The sequence below is a fragment of the Mauremys mutica genome, chromosome 16 (genome assembly GCF_020497125.1).
Source record: "Mauremys mutica isolate MM-2020 ecotype Southern chromosome 16, ASM2049712v1, whole genome shotgun sequence".
Classification (NCBI taxonomy): domain Eukaryota; kingdom Metazoa; phylum Chordata; order Testudines; family Geoemydidae; genus Mauremys; species Mauremys mutica.
Window position 1 is genome coordinate 16,650,781 of NC_059087.1, and position 17,090 is coordinate 16,667,870.

General features: G+C 40.7%; 1 protein-coding gene across 5 annotated transcripts in view; it reads left to right on the forward strand.

The window, feature by feature from the left end:
- Positions 1 to 228: 228 nt before the first annotated feature.
- The window catches only part of ARVCF (ARVCF delta catenin family member), a 226,662-nt gene continuing 209,800 nt past the window's right edge, over positions 229 to 17,090 (forward strand). For 3 of the 5 annotated variants that reach the window (XM_044989920.1, XM_044989921.1, XM_044989924.1), the window contains exon 1: positions 230 to 557. In XM_044989920.1, coding sequence (XP_044845855.1) covers positions 537 to 557 — 21 coding nt within the window. In that variant the 5' untranslated portion in view covers positions 230 to 536. Of the gene's footprint in view, positions 558 to 17,090 lie in introns of all 5 variants that reach the window. The other 2 variants (XM_044989922.1, XM_044989923.1) reach the window with 1 other exon arrangement.

Sequence of the window (17,090 nt, forward strand, 5' to 3'; positions counted from 1 at the left end):
TGCAGGATCCCAGCACTACAAACGCAAGCCCTCCCCCCAATGGTGTTTTACGCTGGCTCCAGGCTGCTGCTTGCTGGGTGTGGCTAGTGCTGCTTTATTGGAGATTCCAGCTGTGACTGTCTGTCAGTTTCCGCCCCCAAAGAGGACTGAGTTTTCAGAGACTGGGAGCTGCGGTAGGAAGAGTAGGAGCAGCAGCACGCGGAGATCAGGTTTGCTTTCTCCAGGGGATTGGGAGAGAAATCAACCATCTGAAGAAGCCCCTCCTCTCCTACTATCACCAGTTTTTCTTCAGAGCAACTTTGATTGTGGGTTCTCTTCTCTGGATCGGCTCTGTGTGTAGATTGAGAGTTGCCGTGAGGCTGCCGAGAAATCGATCAGATTACAAAAGGCGTGTGTGTGCGTGGGGGGGTCATTCAGAAAAGAGGCTCGGAAGGCAAGTGAACAGGGCTGTCAAACCAAAGATCTGGATCCACAAAGAGCCTGCCATAATCCGGATCTTTGCCTAGTAGGGACTGTAAAACTGCCACCTTTCATGAATGCCCGCAGAACTCAAACAGGTTAGTGCAAAACTTGCATTGCTTCCCTCTTCCTCCCACAGGTCCTCTAAAAATCTTCTGTATTTATGCATGCATGCATGTTTGTTTGGCTTGTTAGAGTGTCTGGCTGGTAGAGTGGGGAGGAGGTTTGGGGTTTATCTTTTTAAATCAGAGGGTTAGAGCAGAAATCCAAGCTGCTTTTCTAACGGGCTATTGAAGAGAGATTTTGCTTTTGTCTCTTATGTTAACTGTTGAACCTCCCCCAAAAGCAAGCTATTGTTTACTTTTGACCTTCAACAAGGTTCAGTAAATTCAGGGCACTCTCTTTGGTGCTGAATAGCTAGAAACAGTGTTCTTTCTTTAGCCCCCCACCCTCCCCCCCAAAAACCCCCAAAACAAACAAAAACAACCTCTGCCATTGTTAAAGGTTTGTTCTCCACTCCGCATTCCATTGCTTTCTCTTTTGTTTTAACACAACCTTCTGGTACATTCAGTATCAAAAATAGAGTGAAGTTGGTTTAAACAAATCCCCCTGGCCCATAATGTTAGAACATGTTGTGGAACTATTGTGGAAAAAACTCAAACATTCTACCTTACCTTGGAGTGTCATGGGGCATTGCAGGGCAAAGCATTTGCAAATTAAATAAAGATCATGTAGACTTCTGCTTTTCTGGAATAAGAAGAGCAAAAACCTGCCGATGACACTCATGTGCGTTAATATGGGCTAGCATGTTCAAAGTGGTGGTGATTCAGCTTGCTTTGATTATCTCAGCTGGAAGTTGTCCATGCATCTTAGTAACACCGTTGAATTGGATTTCTCAAAGCAACCAGGGTATCAAAAAGTCACTCTTTTTCCTGGGCTTTGTGGGAATCCTTGAATGATTAGTGATATACAGATGGTTCTTGCAGCTATTGACCTTTCTGCTAGAGATGGTAGGATTCCTATCATGTTTAGGTGCTTCCTTGTCTGTATTTCTTGTGTTCTACACCACCTGTGGACTTTTCAGAGAGGAAAGCATGGTGGTTTACCTTTTTATACTGCTTGACCTGAAACTATTGTGGCTGTCGAATTACATGTGATTGGTTGTTGATGTACACACAGTTAGCAACAGAAACCTGTCTCCTTGGATATTTTTCCACTGGGAGGAAAAAGCTGGAGGTCAGGAGCAGAATGCTAACTACCAAAAAGACACACATGAGATGAACAGACTTGTGTGCTCCTGGATGGGCAGGGCGGGAGACAGAACACAGAAGGGAATGGAATATTACCCTTATGTGCATCAGTAGAATATTTAAGTTAATTTCTCCATGTAAATCTGTTTTCAGTATCAGAATAAGATAGTATTATGGCCTCTATTTTAGGCGAGCCTGTGCATGTTTAGGATAGATACGTTTTATTTCCCCTGCCCTTCTTTTTGGACGGAACATGGATGCTGGGTTGATTGAGGTCACTTTGCAGTGTAACTTGCAGGTGGTACTGTAGTTGGGTATTAGAGGGCTCGTTATTTTAAGAATGGTGGTGGTTCCTGAACTGCTTGTTGTCAAAGTAACTTATTGTGCAGTTGCAGAGAATATAGAAATTGAGATTATTAAAGGAAAACAAATCTTAAATTAAAACTAGATTCAGAGATAAAAGGCCAATCTACAAAACAAATACAGGCAAAAAATTGAGATTAGACCAAAGAAGAATATAAAATAATTAGAGGGTGGGGGGGGGAGTCAAAATAGGCATATGCCAAGTGGCAAGAATAGACAGGCCTTTTATATGTAAAAACATACTGCAGTCACATGAGGCATCTTGACTATACAGAGGATACAGCTTGGAAAGGGCACCAACTCTAAACTAGGGTCCAGGCTCTAATCTTGTATATCCCGGAGTTACTCCTGGTATACGCTGGCGTAACTAAGATCAGATCTGGGTCCTAATTGCTTGAGGTGAAGTAATAGTTTTTGGTTTATTTTAAAAGTACATGGTTACACTTGGCTTGCATTTTCGCTGGCCGAATAGCAATTCAAATTTTTCGGACAAATGTTTGCCCAGTATTACGACTAAAACTTTAACAACACAACAGCTGAAACCCTGCCAAAAACCCATGGATCTCAAATCCATTGTTAGAGACCAGCACTAACCTTCAACCATCCTCTCACCTTTATGAAGTGCTGTCAGCTGTCTACAAATTTGGGGTGACAGCAGCCTTATCCACAGGGAAACAAGGTCAGATGAAATGAATATGGGAGGGGGTCCTTTTTCAGTGTTGAATGTAGAAAGAAGACATCCAGAGCTTCCTAGTAATGTGGCATGATTGCCAGCATTGGTTTTTCAGCTCTTATGGTTGTCCATGGGCTCGCCCACCCCTCACTGTTTCCTGTTGAGTTGGCCAAGGTCAGATCCCCTGTTTTAAGTCCTCATCAAAGTTTGCATCTTGGAATTAACTCTGTAAAGTGCTTAAAGTAATATGGAGTCTGAAATTGATTAAAGTTTTAGATCTAGTTTTCAAAGCTCCAAGGCTTTGTGAGTGTTTGAGTGAAGAGTTTCTTTGGCCATTGCAGTGATATGCTATTCAGGCTCAGATTTGAAATCTTGGTATGGGATGTTGCTTCAGGCCTATCACTGGCTCCAAACACTGGATCAGACCCTAACTTCAGGCCAAATATAAAAATCCACAATTCCCTGTGGCTGCAATTGTTTTACTGTCTGCTGTATTCATCCTCAGTAGAGGAGGAGGCGGTAGCGGAGGGAGAGAGAATCATAGGGCAAGGTTACATTACTGCACTACATTGGCACAGCTGCACCCCTGTAGCGCGTCTGGTCAAGATGTGCTATGATGTAACTTACTTCGTTCAGGGGTGTGTTTCTCTTTCACACCCCTGAGCTCCGTAAGTTACATCGACTTCAGTGGTAGTGTAGACCGGCCCATAGTTTCTTCTGCCACAATCCCATTCGGGCCTGTACCTTGCCTCTTCTTTCTGCCTCAGCAAATAGACATTCTGCTGATGCTCTTATCACAGGCATCAGTCACATCAAACTGTCCAATTTCAGAAGCCAGTGATTCTGATAGAATTCATGAGAGGGCAGAATTTTATTTTCTTCCTCTGAGTAAACCTAACTCCCCTTTGTTGGGTAACAGTCTGAAGTAGATTGAGTCCTTTTAGACATTGCTTTCACTAGCCTTTTTCCTTCCAACTTACCAACGCTGCTCGTACGCTGATTGAGCTCCACAGTTGGTGGTATTGGTGTGCGAGCTATTGTAGCTAGGCCATTGACATTCACCAGCACTTCAATTGCCATGTAACTTAAACCTGCTCTGAGCAGGGTTGGATGATGTAGCGGTTACAATGCTGGTGGCCTGTTGGCATAGCGCTGTTGGCTATGGATCTGGACAAGTAGTGGGAAGTTTTGAAAGAAAATGTTACCGGAAACACAGCCTGAGTTAGGTGCTTTTTGTTTTTAAACTCATTGTAAACATCTTTCTGACTAAATTGCTTTCTGGCTTGATTTGGCCAGTGTAGACAAAGCTAGAAAGGGGGTTGAATTTCTAGCATAGATCCTTATCTAGGCTAGCATGCACATTTAACCATGGTTTGCTCTTCTCTACATTGATCACTCCCATGTAAATGGGTTTAACATCCCAGAGTAGATGGTGCCTAAAAAAAAATTTCAATATCTATTAAAGCCAAATACTGAGGTCCTTAATTACACAGGACTTGCTGAGGTTAGTTTTTATTCAGGTAAAACCTTAGGATTTGGACTGTAGTGAATGCTGGATCTGCTGTTAGCAGTGATTGTTATTAAATAGTGTTAACATAGCTGGAGAAAGGGATAGGAATATGCCAACAAGGTCCTGTAAAAAGCTCCTAGGCACTATAGTAATACAAATAAGTGTGCATGGGTACTGAAGGAGGTGCTTTATAAATAAAATTTGTTGTTTTTAAAGAGTTTTCTATGTATCCTGGACAGTTGATAACTTTTGGGATAGCAAAGTCCATAATGCCTAACACGTACGAAGTGGGATTAATATATACAGGTATAGGTAACAGCAATAAGTTGGTGGTAGCAACTTTGCAGTAAAGATAGACGGTAACTTCTAATTATAGCCTTACTTTTTAATACCCCTACTCTTCTTTTTTTTCCCCCTAAAAGAAACCACCCTGAAACTTTGCAGAGACCATTTATTTCATAGTAAAGTTTTTCTCAGAATTTTGATTATAAATAAGAAAATAAGTTTCAGGACATGGCTATTTTTAAAATTTTCCCCTCCTTTTCTTTCTCTGGAGTGTTCCTAAGTCTTTTTGGTGCATCAGATCTTCAAAAGGGTGTGACCTAGAAACTCCAAGTGTATGTTTGGTTTGGTTAGCTCTTCCGAAGAACAGTGCACTGAAGAAGGCGTTAAAAAAGAGTTTAAATGTTGCTCTTTATATGTTTGAAAATGGCTATTCTTTCCTATCTCCCGCCTGACTTATTCAGTCCAAGAAATCTTAACTTTGCCCCCATAATAACTTGTTTTGAGCTTTGCATTTTTTCCCCCAAGTATTATGGGGCAAAGTTAAAGTTGCACAAGTGGGATGATGGTGATTTAAATACATAGCTGTGGGAACTGGTTGTATCCTTTAACTGTTCATCCCCAGACTTCTCAACCTGTAGATTTTGGAAAACTTTGAGGGGACAAGAAGAGTTCATTGAAAAACACTTTCAACCTTAATTCGTTAACACAATTTTGTGTGTGTGTGTGTGTGTGTGTGTGTAGGAAAGCTGTATACAGGAAGCACTTTACCCACCAATGAAACGCTGCTGCCTCTGATATGGAATGTGGCAGCTATTTAACCAAGTTCAGGGTCTTGAGAATGTTCGATGGGACTAGCAGCAATGAAGCCAAATGCCTAATAAGCCTGGGGGAAAGGGAGAGCTCATGAACCCAGAAATGCTGGGTGCCTTCTGGTTACCTCTGAAACAGGTAAAAGAGGGGTTTTCTTCACCTTCCACTGGCTGCCTGGCAGGGAATAGCGGTGCTGATTGGCCCTTATGCTTCCTCCTTCCCAATTTAAAGTTTTTTCCGGAGGTCCGTTTGACTTGCCCCACAGCTGTTCCCTCCCTCCCTCTCATACTGGTAGTATCTTGAGCTGTGGGTTTGACTGATCACGTGTTTTGGGATCAGGAAGGGATTTTTTTTCTTTGCGCCAAACTGGTCGAGGTCTGGTGGGTTGTGGGGGCACAGTTAGACAAAGGAGTAGGAATAGGAAGTCTAACATCAGGAGATACTACTAGCTAAATATTCCTATATTAACTTCAGGCGGGTGTCAGGCGCAGATAAATGCTAACAGGGCTAGGTCCCAAGGGTAAAGAAGACCTGGGGTTTCACTGGTTCACCTTGTTCCTGTAATGACAAGGGGAGTCTTGAAGCTTACACAGACCTAGATCCTCCTTGGTATCCACTTCTCCCCTGGTGGGAGGGAAGGCGAGGGGGTTCAGAAGTAAGCTGAGCTTAGTCCCAGGGGTAGACCGAAGGGGCTCTGTCCTGAGGTATTGGTTATGTGGTGGGAGTTCTGTCATCTCATCCTGGACCCAGTTAAATGCCTGATGTGGGAAGGGGTGAGCATATGTGTCCCTTCCCATTGTTAAGTTAATAAAGTTATGACCTGCCACTCAGATCCATCCCTGTGTCAATCTGTCATTTGTCTGTGTCCTGACCAGTACCACCAATGGCACTTGAAACAGTTACCACAGTGTAACTGGTCAGCACTTGAAGGCAACCCTCTACTCTTAAGAATCCCCGGGAATCTTTCATGTCTACTGGTGGTCAAGACGTGACCATTGTAATCTTTAGTGCAACTGCAGTTAGTGGAGTTATGACAGTCCCCATTTTCACTACCATCAGCAGATAGAATCCGAGCGAGCCTGCTGCATTATATTCCATAACTTTAAAAAAAAAAAACCCCACCACCCTAATTCCCAAAACTTTACTGCAGTTTACGATGCACAGCATGAATCAGAAAACAACTTGATTTTGGTTACCAGAGCATGAAGTACAAAGTTATGAGGAGGGGAAAAAATATCATGTTTCTCTTTGGTATTCTAAGAAAACAAGCTTGGGAAGCCATTGAGGAACCAGAAACATTGCATACAATGTTTTTAATGTCACTTTTATGTCCCTAACTCTACTTGAAAAGAGTAAGAATCTCAGAAGTTTTAAATTATCTATAGCTTATGCCCATAAGAAACTCAGTTTGAGTCTATTTTCTTTAAAAATAAATAAATAACCCTTAGATTTCAAATATCTCAGGGAGGAGTAAAAATCTCTCAAACATTCTATTTTAAAAACAGGAAGGGGTGGGAAAGGAGGTGGAAGAACCCGAGTCTTTTGTAAACAATTTTGTGGTTCCAGCTGCCAAAACAGTATCAACAAAATGCTCTTAAGCCAAGTGTCTTTGGACACAAGAAAGCTTAAAGAGCAGTAATTTTAGAAACACACCCACACATTTAAGTATATAATTTGTATTATATACACATTCGAGCCACTGTGGACGCAAGTCTTTCTGTAGCTATCTTTGTTGTACATGGCAGATGATGATGATTTTATCAAAGTTTCTTTTTCTGGCAAGTCTTTGGACTGGAGCCAGACTCAGGAAATTTTATACAATATTTGTCATGCCTCTGGTATAGACAGCAAAGCAGAAAGATTATATTTTATGTGGGTCTTAAATTTTGTGTTGGCATTATTTAGCTAGAGTTTAAAAAAAGTCACATTTGCTACTGGAAAAAAATGAAAAGAAGAATCTCATCTCATGCAATATCATTCCCATCCACCCCCAAGAAAAAAAAATTGGCTGCTGAGCCTCAGTTTAAAAAAAAAAAAAAGAGGAGGAGGGGGGATGGGGAGAAAACCATACTAGAGATCAAAAGCAAGTTATGCCAGATTTAAAGCGACTTGGACCCAGATTTTTCCTATCTTGGCACCAAAATAAGTAGCAGGATTTCCAAAAGTGCTCAGCACTCTTTTGAAAAATCTGATTAAGTATCACATTGGGAGCGTATAGCGCTCTTCTGAAAATCTGGCCTTTATTTAGTTGCCTATGTGGCAGAAGAGCTCTTCCTTTAAAACAAACAAACAAACAAACCCTTCAGTTCTTGCAGATTAAACCCTTCATAATGTCTTCAGGCAGGAATTTATGTAAATATAGAATTCCCTCTACCACGCTAATGTTTTTACCAAGCTGATGAAAAAAACATTAAGTAAAAAAAAAAAAAGTGAAAATTAAAGGCACTAAACCATGGATGCTGTACAATATGAAGGTCATTTCTGATACCTAATAAACGGAATTAGAATTCCCTTGCTCCTTTTATTCTTTCAGTAAAAAAAAAAAAGTCGTCATTTTTCTTCATATTTCCTATCTGTCATTCAGAGAAGGCCTTTTTGCTAGTTCCTGTTGCAAAAAGTGATCGATGGCTGGTGTTTTTGATGTAATTACAAATGTTTCTCCCCTCCAGAAATAACCTGATAAAAAGCATATTGTACCTCAGAAGCAGGCATACTACCCTTAAAAGCTGCCAGCTGTGTGCAGTAATACACAGCACTGGAACTGCTGTGCCACTAGCCGGTGTCAGGACTGTCAGTGACTGATGAAAAGTTGAACAGTAAAGAGCAGAGAAATGGGATGCGATAGGATCACATAATAAAATACAAGATAAATGTGTAGCCTTGACCAAGATGCAGTTTACCCCCTGGAAATACAACAGAATTTGGGGAGGGGAATGGGACAAACAACCCAGCTAAGATGAAGCTGCGAAGGACAAATATAAAATGCAGTTGTGTTCCTCTTAATGCATACATTTACCAATATTAATGTGAACTTTGATTATTTACAATCTTGTAACATCTTCTCAGTCCATTCTCTTACCAGCTTGTTCACAGAAAATATTTTATTGCACTTTTGTGGATATTTGAATGGCCACCACCAAGTAGTAATTCTATTCTGGTTCTTACATGGTTGCATCATCGTGATCCCCAAATGTCTTCAGAAGTGCTTTAAATAACAAGACTGGGTCTTTCTTACAGATGCCAATCTACTTTATTAAATAGACACGAAGTTACCTAGTCAGTGCTAGACAGCAGGGAAAGGCTTCTAACGCAAGACAGCTTTATATGTGTGGTCTCTTCTGAAATGCATCCCGGAAGCTCTTAATGTGCTTAGCTTCATAGTCAATATGCTGTTAATAGATGACAGCACATAAACCGATTTAATTTAAAAAAAAAAAAGTGTCAACTTGCTCACACAATTTGAGGGGTCCAGGGGAAGAGAGATGACCATCTCCAAAAGTTCACTAGAATTTCTGACCATTGGCTCCCCTTCAGACTCCTCCTGCAAAGACTTGTACAGCACGTGAACCATGCAAAAGTCTTTTGAAGCTATCATGGAGGGAATTTAGGCTTAAGAGCACAGTGTCTTGACTTAGTCATATTGACTGCATTTACAAGTTTTGGAAGGAACATTTTAAATACTACCATTATGCCACCTATTAATGTAGGGAAGATACATTTTTCTGCTGATTAGGTACAGTATATTATCTAATAACTATAATTTCTGGAGATGCTTACATCTACAGTTCATATTCTTTTCCCAAATACAAAAACATGAAGAGCAGTGAATGAGCAAACTAAAGCACCCAATAGAGCGGAATATCTCACCCATGAAGTCCAATCATCTCTCTTTCAGGAGCGTTCAGGGCTCATGCAGCGCTCATGAGATATGAAGCCCCTTTCTTCTCAAATACTGATTTATGACTGCATTTTATAAGAACTGGCAGCAATAAAAGAAAAAGGTGATAAGGAAGTACCGGGTAAAGAATTTCTTTGGCTGTATTCCAGCAATTTCAAATATTATCAACTCAACAGAAACAGCTACTCTATGATAACACACCAACCAATCAACACTAAAGTGAACTGATAAAGCTGAATTGTTTTTGAAATTATAATGTACAAAATACAATTCCATTTTATTGCAGTGAAATAACATTAGTGAATTGTATCAAAAATCAACTGTAAAATACTGGGGTTAGTGGGGAAGTTTTAGGTGCCAGCTGAGGATCTGAATTAATTTATGGACATCAGAGTAAAATTCTATAATTAGTAGCAATATTGCCGAATTTTATTTACAAACAAAAAACCCAGAAATACTACTTACAGCTGCTATATTCTTATACAGCATTTAGTACTGTGGTGCAATACTTAAAATCCTAGAAAAGGAGGAAGAAATAGTATGTATTACTGTTGCCCTTATTAAAAATATCATTTACATAAGCTGCATATTAATATATAATCCATAAAAGAAGCTGGGCTCGGAAGAAAGGCTGATGAAAATCTCATCTGTGGTTCATAAGAGATTTAGAAATGGGGGGGAGGAGAAGATCACCAAAATGGGCATCACTGATGTCCTAAAGAATATGGCAAGTTTTTCACAGGTGCTGAGCACATCTGCAGTTCAGGCCAACAATAGAGTGTATTCTAAACCAAGTTACAAAGATAGTGTTCTTCCCCTAATTTAAAGTTTATAGAGCAATGGGAGAATGGCTCTGTTAGCAAGAAGGATTAAGACAGACAGCACACTTATGACAAGTCAGTAAAATACTTTAAACACACAGTCGACTCTGAGTTTGTAACTAGCTCCATTGACTTCAATGGGACTATTCACGTGCCCTAACTAAGCATGCAGTTCAGTAACTTGTTGAATCAGGGCCTGAGCTAGGCCCGAACAGAAGTCTATGCTAACATCAGTGTTAGTAATATTCATTTTCTTAAATGTGATGATAGGGGCATTTTCATGTGGGCAAGAAAGGAATGTACAAGTAGAAGCGGAACTGCATTCCTTGGGGACCCTAAACTCCCACTTTAGTTAAGGAAAACAGAACTGAGTATAATGGTTGTTATGGAGGCAACTTCCCAAGAGGATTTTGCAAAATCCTAATAATTTTTCCGTACCCTGGAATGGGGGGGGGGGGGGGACTATACAGGACTAAATTTACACAGATGAAGTTCTAACACCCTAAAAAAATTTATGGAATTAGAACATGTTCTGCTAATGGGGAATAAAGGTTCATAAAGGGGATAATAAAAAAAATACAGCCACCTGTATAACCAATTTATAAACAAGTTTATGTGCTTCCTTCTCTCTAGATCAAACATACAATGTGTTTCACCCTCAACCATCTATTGTTTAATACATAGAGTAGATGTAACTCAATACAGTGGGAACTATAGCTTTATACCAACTTCCTTTTCAAATTCTTCTCCGCAGCTACTTGAAAACATTTAACATGCTGTCAGTAGCCTTTACTAAGCTCTTTAACTGCATAACTCCATTTCATTCAAGTCTGTAAAGCTCTCATCTTTGTCTGTACTTACGGTTTACTTCTTTAAGTGCATCTGAAAACAAGCCAGCTAAGGCCCAGGTATTGATGTGCCTGAAAGTGACAACTGTAAATTCCCTTGGCAATCACATCATCAAGAAAAAATTTAAATGGCTAAAGATGCAAAATTTGCTAATTTCTATAAAAGTTTACGTTTTGAATACCAGAATAATCCTGAGCATGCATGGGAACGTCATTTGCATCTCAGGGCTCTGCCGTACATAAACAAACTGAGCTGTCCTGTCTCACACCAGACCCCTAATGAAGTACAAACTTGTTTCCCATTTGGAGGGTCATTTATATGATCGTATATAACAGAGATCAGAATTGGGCCTATGTATCCAGAATAATCCCACGCAGTGACCTTGATTCTGGGTTTTCACGTAAGTATGTCTAATTCCTCAAGTATATGCATACAGCGCACTCTTTGCCATTTAAAAAAAAAAAAGGCTCTGACATTCCTGTTTAACTTCAGGCTTTTGGGTGATTTCTGAGGTCTTCTGGAATGCCTCCAACATCTCAGGGCTGTCAGAAGCCACAGCTGCAATAACCATGAAAGTTATACTGAATAAAATTAGAGGGGAAAATGGAGTGATTTGGAAGCAGGCTGCAAAGAGAACAGTTCTGGAGCCCAGATATTCTCCAGGTTCACTTTTTTCCCCACTGCCCAAGAGAAAGAAGGGAAGGATAAATATATGTAGGGTTTAGCAAAAGGAAAATCTCAGACTTTTCAATTTCCCGTTGTAGGCAAGTGTGGAGTAGTCATTTTCAAATGAGCAGAAAATTATCAGTGGAAGTAATGAACAATTTCCGTAGTCTGGTGTTAGGAGAGCATTGTGCTGCTGGAGGTACCTGTTTTGAATGAGGTCTTGACCATTGCACTAAGCTGATATGGCACGTGTGCATACACACCTGTACATTGTGTGCGGTACAGTGCAAGCTGGTGAAGGCTGACTGTTGCTGGGCAAAGTATGTTAACCATTGACATGTTCTAGTCTCAGTTAAACCAACTCTCTCTGTATGGTTTAAATTCTAGCAGCAACCATACAAAATGTTGGGTTAGTGTGAGAAATTCACTTAAGTTGTTTAAGAGGAGCCTCCTACAAGGCTCCTTTCTTTATTCTGACCATATCAATGTGTCTGTCTTTTAAGAGCATTTGTTCTCAGGTTTGTTTATATTGGCAGCTACTGATGTTTCAGTGAGTTAACCTAAAGATATTGTGTACTGTTCCGGGCCACATTCAGCTGAGAGAGACATATGCAACTCTATTGAAATAAAAAAGCTTCAGACCAAGCACATGCTGTTGATAACAATTGTTCGATTTGATCAGTATGGTTCTCTAAGTTTTTCTTAATGGGTAAATAACTCTTCTAAAATGTACCATAATGTGTATTTCTGGGACACAGAAGTCCATAATGGGCAATTTTCATCTACAGAGGAAGGATGATCTTGTGGTTCAGAGATTCTTAGATCAAGACCAGAAGGGACATTTTGATCATCTGATCTGACATCCTGAATAACACAGGCCATAGGATTTCACCAGGTGGTTCCTGCATCAAGCTCAGAATGTCTGGTTGAGCTGGAATATATCTTTTAGAAAGACATGTAATCAAACTGGTGAAGGTACTAGCCTAGGACTTAGGTAATGTGGATTAAATTCCTGGCTCAGCCACAGACTTTTAAAAACTTTTGGACATCACTTAACTTACCCTGGGCCTAATTTCCCATATGTAAAATATAGATGATAGTTTTGTGCCCAACATGCTTGTTGTGACAATAAAAATTCATTAATGACAGTGTATTGATGTTTCCTTGGGTTTCTGTATAAGTATTCAAATTGTTAACAAGGGGGATTTCAATCCTGGCACTTCAGATAGCAGTTTCTCATGTATAGGAATGCAGCTGCAATATATTTGCCCTGGCACTTCTGTGTTTTGTACCAAACTACTGTTCGTAAATGTCATCAGAACATGTCCTCTACTCAAGTGGTGTTTATACTTAGGAAGAAAGACCACATCTTCATGTTGCTGTGCTCTTTCCCCCTTTTCCCTCCTACAGCTCTCCTCTTTCTCCCATCACAGACAGACATTTCTCATCTGCTCCCCTTCTCTTAACACCTTTGCTAACCCCAGTGACTCGATTCCATCCATCCCACCTCTTGATTCCCGCCCCCGTGCCCACTGTCATCCCCTCCCTTACTCTTCTCCTTAACCTCTCACCCTCCTCTAGCTCTTCTTCTCAAATACATACATGCTCTAGTCTCTCCCATCTTAAAACAAACACCTTCCAAAAAAACCCTATCCCTGACCCCAGTTGCCTCTCCACCTACTGCTTTGTCTTCCTTTTCCTTTCCATCTCTAAGCTCATTGAATACAGTGTCAACAATCACTGTATAGAGTTGGAGTTCCTAGATGCTTTCCTGTCTGGCTTCTGCCCCTTGCACTCCATTGAAACTGCTCTCACCAAAGTCTCCTTCAAGCTAAAGCTCAGAACCAGTACTCCATCCTCATCCTCCTTGACCTGTCAGCCGCCTGTGACATAGCTGACCATGTGCTCCTTCTTAAAATCTTGTCCTCCCTTGGCTTCCATCACTCTGTCCTCCCCTGGGTCTCCTCCTACCTCTCTAATTGCTCCTTCTGTGTGTTCTTTGGGATCCTCTTCATCCTCCTTGCCCACCAACTTTCCATGCGGGTTTCACAGAGCTGTGTCCTTGGGGCCCCTTCTTTTTCCTCTCTACACCTTGTCTCTGGGCAAGCTCAACTGCAAACACAAAACAAGTACCATGTTATGTTGATGACCTACAGATTTACCTCTCTACTTCAGATCTGTCTCTGGTCCAAGCTAAAATTTCAGCCTGTCTCTGTGACATCTCCTTGTGGATGTCTAGCTGCCAGCTCAAGCTCAGCAGAGCTCCTAATCTTCCCGTGACCTCCTTTCTTAATTCACTGTGGACAAAACCACTATCCTGTCTGTCACTCAGGCCTGTAACCTTTGACTCAGACCTCTCCTTAGGTACTACCATCTAGGCTATGTTCAAATCTTCTTTCTGCATAAGGTCTCTAAGGGAATGTCTACACAGCATCTGGGAGGTATGTTTCTGAGCTTGGGTAGACACAAACGCTCTAGCTCTGCTTGAACTAGCTGTAAAAATAGCATTGTGGCCAAAGTGGCATGGATAGCAGCTCAGGCTATCTGTCTGTGTACAATACCACTTGACACCACCACTCTGCATATGTAATCTGGCAGCTAGTCTGAGCCACCTTCCATGCTGCTATTTTTAGTTGCTAGGTTAAGCAGAACTAGCACATGTATGTCTACCCAGGCTCATAATCATACCTCCCAGCTACCCTAAGATATGGCCTTATCCTTCCACACAGCTAAAGCGCTCATGATCTCATGTTTCAGTTACTGCAGCATGCTTCTCTCTGGCCTTGACAAATGCAATCTTGCTTGTCAATACCACTTGTATGCATTCTGAATGCTACTGCAAAGATCATTTTCCTAGCTCATCGCTTTGACAGTCACCATTCTCTCTGAATCTCTCCACCGGCTCCCTCCTCTTCATAGCATCAAACATAAACTGCTTGTTTTTACTTTTAAAGCTCTTCATTCAGTCCCCATTCTACCTATCATCTTTGATGCTCACCTCCAGTTGGTTCATGCTGCCAGCCTCCACCACCCACCTGTTCAATATTTGAACAGGCACCTTCGTATTTTCTCCCATGCTGTCCCATGTGTTTGGGAGGTTTGCTCCCCATAAACATTCACATAACTAACTCATTATCCTCCCTAAAACTCTCCTTTGCTGTGATGCTTGCAAAAAACTTGACAATGGTCAGATTATTGATGTGCAGAGACCACTACCTGTCATACTGACCAATACGGTCTCACTTTTCACTTGTTTTCGCACATCTGTCTCTATCCATCTTTTTGCCTCTTGTGTTATACTTAATCCCTGCCCCCAAGAGTTTCCAATCTATCTTTTCATTCTGTGTCTGTACATACCTAGCAAAATGGGGTATTGGTCTCCTAATAATAACAAATATTCCTAGAGTACTAGTTCAAAAACCTATCTGCACGCTCCCCTTATTTATGTAACTTTAGTTCTAACCAGGGCTTTGGAGTGGAGCTGGAGCACAGAGCAGCTCCAGAGCAGTGGAGCTGCAGGTTTTTGCCTGGAGCTGGAGTGGAGCCGGAGCACAGCTCCAAAGCCCTGGTTATAACAAAGGACTGAATTGAACTATTGTGAATTGCAAAGTGTATTCAATTTCTAGACAGAAAGATTTTGGGTCCAATTCTGATGTCATTTGGAGTGATTTTGTACCTCATGTACCTTTCAACCCTTTGTGCTAGTGTACTCCTGATTTATTTGGCTGGCAAATATGAATATCATTATAACCTGTTTTGGAATGTAGTGGAGGGATTGAAGTGACAGAGGGAATTATGACTTGTGCTGATAAATCAATTTGTTGGAAAATGAAGAGTTAAGAATATAAACGTAAGATTACAGATTTGAAATCTCAGTTTTGGGTTTGTGGTCTCTTGAGAGAGTGTGCCATTCAGCACCGTTGCACAGAGTTATTTCATTCTTAATTTTAATTGACATATCCCAGAATGCAACCTTCCCTTATGAAACCTCAGCGGTCCCTTGTACTTGCAGTACAAATTGACAAGTGGGTTTTTTGTTTAGTTTTGAAACTCCTGCTCTGAAATGTGGGTGCTTGTGTGCTTCAGGAATATATGTTTACCTGCCAATTTTAACTGAGATTCCATTTTTTACTTCAAAGTCCTTTCTAACAACCTTACAAGTGTGTAGACTTAGTTGTAAGCTGGTTATCTCTTGGGATTTCAGCTTGCTTCAACCCTAAAGTAATGAAAGCTTTTTTTCTGCTGCGGCTGGTGGCAGGGACTCATGGAATTGTGGAGGTTTAAAAGATAGAATATTTAAATATATATATTTTTTGGCTATAAAAGTGACATCAGGGTTGCACCATTTCAACAGCTTGTTCTGGCAATAACACACCTGTTTCATTCCTCTTCTGCACTTGATTCAAGTTTATAAACTATAACTAAACCAGAATAGTAGCAGCTCCTTTTCATGAAATTAGGGGTCATGCAGGCGCTTGCAGTTTCATGTAGAGTTTTACAAAGTGTTTATTACCCCAGTCCAAAGAAACTAAGTTATTGCTGTTCTTTAACAGGATTATCCCAGTCACTTTCCTTAAGCCTTGTCATATGGTCTCTTGCCCACGCTATGTCCTGTGAGTGATAAATTATGATACAGTATTCTTTGTAGTTGTTGTGGGACACACACACACACACACACACACACACACACACACACACACACGGAGCTTTTTGCTTAAACAACAACTTTGCATTTATTGGCTCATTTACTTTAAACTGTTTAAAGATGGATGCACGCGCACACACACACACACACTCTGAATACTTCTGAATATTACAATTTGATCAACATCTGAACTGTAGTTGTCCACCTTGGGATTAAACCAAAATTTCAGATCTGAACACCCTGGAAATTTGAGAAAGTCTAGAACTGTATTTTATTGACTCAGGCCAGTCTCCAGTCCTGTTTTGATAACCTAGGAAGACCCCAGCATTTTAATTGTTTAAAATTATTCCCAAGATTGCTCAAACTAGCAGTCCCATATTACAATATTTTACTAATATCAAAGTGCTAGTATGCAGAGCTTTGGAGAATAGATTCTTAAAGGGCTCTCATTTATCATTTTGTAAAATGGATGTTATGTTGTGCAAAGTGTGATAACATCTTTAGTGTTTTTGTTTAGACAGTTACACTACTGTGCAAGTGGTTTGTTAAGGGAGAGACGTAGCATTAAGGACAGTAATTGGAGTCTTCCCAAGGCTGCAACTTCTTCAGTTAAGTTCCCTGCCACCCACAGCTTCCGGAAAGATGGATCAATGGTGACATGGGTAGACTAAATTGGAAATGACAGCTAGAGGTCATGACATAGTGAACCCCAGTTAGAATTAAGTGATTTTTTTTTTTCCTCCCAGGCATAAATAGGATTTGTATCTTTTTTTTTTTTTTTTTTTAATGGCTCATCTTGATATGGTAGAAGAAGATGGATCAAGAAAACAGAACCCAAGGTAGCATGCTTCTCTGCTGGCT